We start from the raw sequence: 3,472 nt of genomic DNA on the forward strand, positions 1-3,472 counted from the left end.
CTAACATTTTATAGCTACAGCCACCTCCCTCCCTTCCACTCAAATTCTTCATTTAGGGAAAACTAAAGACCTCACACATTTAAAATATACACATTTCTCTTAACTGTCCTTTCAGTATTTCAGAGTATGGCTGCCTGATGGAGATTATCAGGATCAATTCTTTCTGTTATGGAAGGTCAATTGTAGAAACAATTGGAATTCGTCGGTTCAGAGTCTTACGCCATCGTCAGCGGGGTGGTTTGAACACTGTGGATGTTGAGTATCTTGAAGATGAAAAGGTAATGTTGCAAGTCAGTCTTCTTGTTTCCCTTGGCATTGTGGGAAAACTTTGTCATATTTTTATTGATAATACTACTTAGGTTTTCCTTAATTCGGCATTTAAGTTAAACATTACCTTAGGGGATGTCTGACTAGATTGGAGCTGATAAAGAAAGTCTCTCCTACAAAACTTAACCTCCCAGTCCTTAGGGACCATGTCAGCATGCACATTGCAAAAGGCAGGGGGTCATCTAATTTTGTGTAAAGGGCAAGATAGTGAATCTCTTAGGTGTTGTGCCCCATATACTCCCTGACACATCTACTCAGCTGTGCTGTTTTAATGTAAAAGACGACACAGACAGTCCATCAATGATGGGCACGACTGCTTTCCCAGAAAACCTCATTTACAAAAACATGTACTGTGCAGGTTACAATTTGCAGGCAGTAGTTTGCTGAGTCCCTATTCTAGATAATGATATTCGTTCACATCGAGGCATAAAATAAAGCAGTTTTGCTTAAAAATAGCTTTTATATGTAAATTAAAAGGACTTGGAATTGTAACCCTCAAGAGTCATGTATGTGCCTTCATAGATAAATTACAGAGCAATGGTGGTGCAGTGGTTAAGACCTGTGGCTGCTACCCGAAAGGTTGCTGGTTTGAACCCACAACCTGATCCATGGAACAAAGATTAGGCAGTAATCTTCAGTAAAGATTTTCAGCCTTGGAAGCCCAATGATGGTCGCTGTGAGTCAAAATTGATTCAATGGCAGTGAGTTTTGGTGAATAGATTCATTGTTGTTATTGTTATGTGCCATTGAGTCCGACCGACTCATAGCGACCCCTCCTTGGGTTTCTGAGGAGGTATTACTTTGGAAGTAGATTGCCCAACCTTCCTTCCAAGGAGTGGCTAGTGGGTTTGAACCACTAGCCTTCTGGTTAGCAGTCAAGTGCTTTAGGCACTACACTACTAGAGCTCCTGAATAGATACATAAGGACAAACAATTTGAGAGATTAATGAAATGTTTGAAGAGATTCTCAAAAAGACTTCTAAAAAATGTCCACAGCTGTCTTAGTAGTAGCCAAAAATTAAACATAGCCCCAGTGTCCATTAGCCAAGTGAAAGGAAAAACAAACTGTGGTATATTCGTGCAACAGAATACTACTCAGCAACAAAAAGAAAGAACCTACTAATACATGAAAGCCCGTGGACAACTCCTAGATAGACGTGCTTCGTGGGAGAAGCCAGACACAAATTGGCAGACTGTATGATTGCCATTTTTATGCCTTTCAGAAATGGGCAGTGTCCACTGGTGATGGAAGTCACCTTTGGGCTTTAAGAAAGAAAGAAAATCCATTGCCATTGAGTCATTTGGTACTCATAGCTAGCCTGTTTGCTTTCCATGGCTGTAAATCTTTGTGGAGTGGAAATATGTTGCCTCATTTCCTTGGAGCAGCTTTTGTGTTATATGCCACCAGAGCTCCCAGCTGTGGGCTAGAAGGTGTAATTGACCGGAATAGGGGGTTCAGGAATCATTTTAGATGATGAAAATGTTCTCTCTAATTTAGAGTAGTGCTTACATGAGTTGGCAAAAGTCTTTCAACTAAACTATGTACATGTGGTCTTTATGTCCTGTATGGAGCTCTGCTGGCATAGTGCGTAAGGTATTTGATAACGACAGATTGGTCAAATGGTTGTTCCCTTTTCCTTGACAAGGTGGAGGAGGGTCCAGAATATGAAGAACTCACCAATCTTCATGACTTGGTTTATCAACAGTCTCTTTCCTGGTTAGATGCTCTTCCGGAGCCAATGAAAAAACACATTTCAGATAATTTTGGCTTAATGCCAGAGAAGGACCCTGAGCCACAGGTACACCCATTCTCCTTTTTCTTTTTGTGATACTCTGATTTCCTGGTGCACAGTGCTGAGAAACATTATTCTAATGGGAAAGTGGGCAGTGCTGTGTTTCATACTCCATTAGGATGGTTTAAAAAACAATTCATTTATTGACAACTCAGAGAAGGACTTAAAAAGTTTATGTGCCTTTTGCAGCAAAACTAAATTCTTTGTAATAGTTGTTGTTGTGTTGTTATGTGCATTCAAGTCGGATCCGACTCACAACGACCCCTCCTCGGGTTTCCGAGGCAGTGTCACTAGGGAAGTAGATTCTCCAAACTTCCCTCTGAGGAGTGTCTTCTGGGTTTGAACTGTCAGCTTTCTTTTTCTCAGTCAAGTGCCATAGGCACTATATAAAGATAATTTATTTTGTATCAGAAATTCATTCTGAGCGACTATCTACTTTTGTACTTTTACTTTATCTCACTAGTATTGTAATAAGATTTAAATGGTCGTTTTTGTATGCTGACACAAATTCATCTGTGTTTTGCACATGACGTTGCCATTAACCTTCAAATTAGGTGTGGAATCAATGAAGAGAAGATCCCTTGAGTTTCAGTAAATTAAAAGTGGCCTTTCTTTACTCTGTGACACTCTTTTGTCCGGTCACCATGGGCTTGCTCTTGTACTTTCTGTTGAAGCTGGTCCTTTTTATTTACTTTTTTTTTTTTTTTTGATTGTGACTTGGGTGAAAGTTTACAGAACAAATGTGTTTTCCAGTCTACAGTTCATACATTTTTTGTTTCATGAGTTTGATTGCCATCCTCCCAGTGTATGAGCTCTCTTCCCACTTCCTCCTGTGGTTACCTCCCTGTGCCCTTCTTTCCTATGCATTCCTGCCACCTGGGCTTTCTCCCTGCTCAAACGCTACCCATGTCATGTCCCATGGTTGATCTAAGGAGTGCACCTCCCTGGTGCAATTGTTCACTTCTTAGGCCTATTTTTTGGCTGAAAGTTAAGCCACAGGAGTGAGTTCAATTCCAAGGCTCAAAGAACCTGATGGTTTCTAGGATTTTGAGTTTTGATTCATATTTGTATCCCACTCTATCCAGGCTCTCCGATGTTGATCCCTTTCCCAGTGGTAGGCAGTGCTTGGCAGTAGTTGCCAGGCAGCATCGGGTTCTTCTGGTCTCAATGTCATATAGGCGGAGGTTCTCATGGACCCTTGGTCCTTTGGATGAATTCTTTCCATGTGTCTTTGATTTTATCCACTCTCCTTGGCTCTGAATGCAGAGAGGCCAGTTGTTGCATCTTAGATGGCCACTCACAAGCCTTTAAGTCCCCAGTTGTGAAGCCGTTTCTTGAAGCAATGAATGGAC

At 41.1% G+C, this 3,472-nt stretch overlaps 1 protein-coding gene across 1 annotated transcript in view; it reads left to right on the forward strand.

Annotated features, from left to right (window-relative positions):
* Positions 1–3,472, forward strand: part of LOC103210092 (LON peptidase N-terminal domain and RING finger protein 2-like) — a 50,840-nt gene that overhangs the window by 44,120 nt on the left and 3,248 nt on the right. The window contains 2 exon segments of the mRNA XM_007956009.1: positions 116–278; positions 1,974–2,126. Coding sequence (XP_007954200.1) covers positions 116–278; positions 1,974–2,126 — 316 coding nt within the window.

The sequence above is a fragment of the Orycteropus afer genome, unplaced genomic scaffold (assembly GCF_000298275.1).
Source record: "Orycteropus afer afer isolate SDZICR_OR568_19922 unplaced genomic scaffold, OryAfe1.0 scaffold00571, whole genome shotgun sequence".
NCBI classification, from domain to species: Eukaryota; Metazoa; Chordata; class Mammalia; order Tubulidentata; family Orycteropodidae; genus Orycteropus; species Orycteropus afer.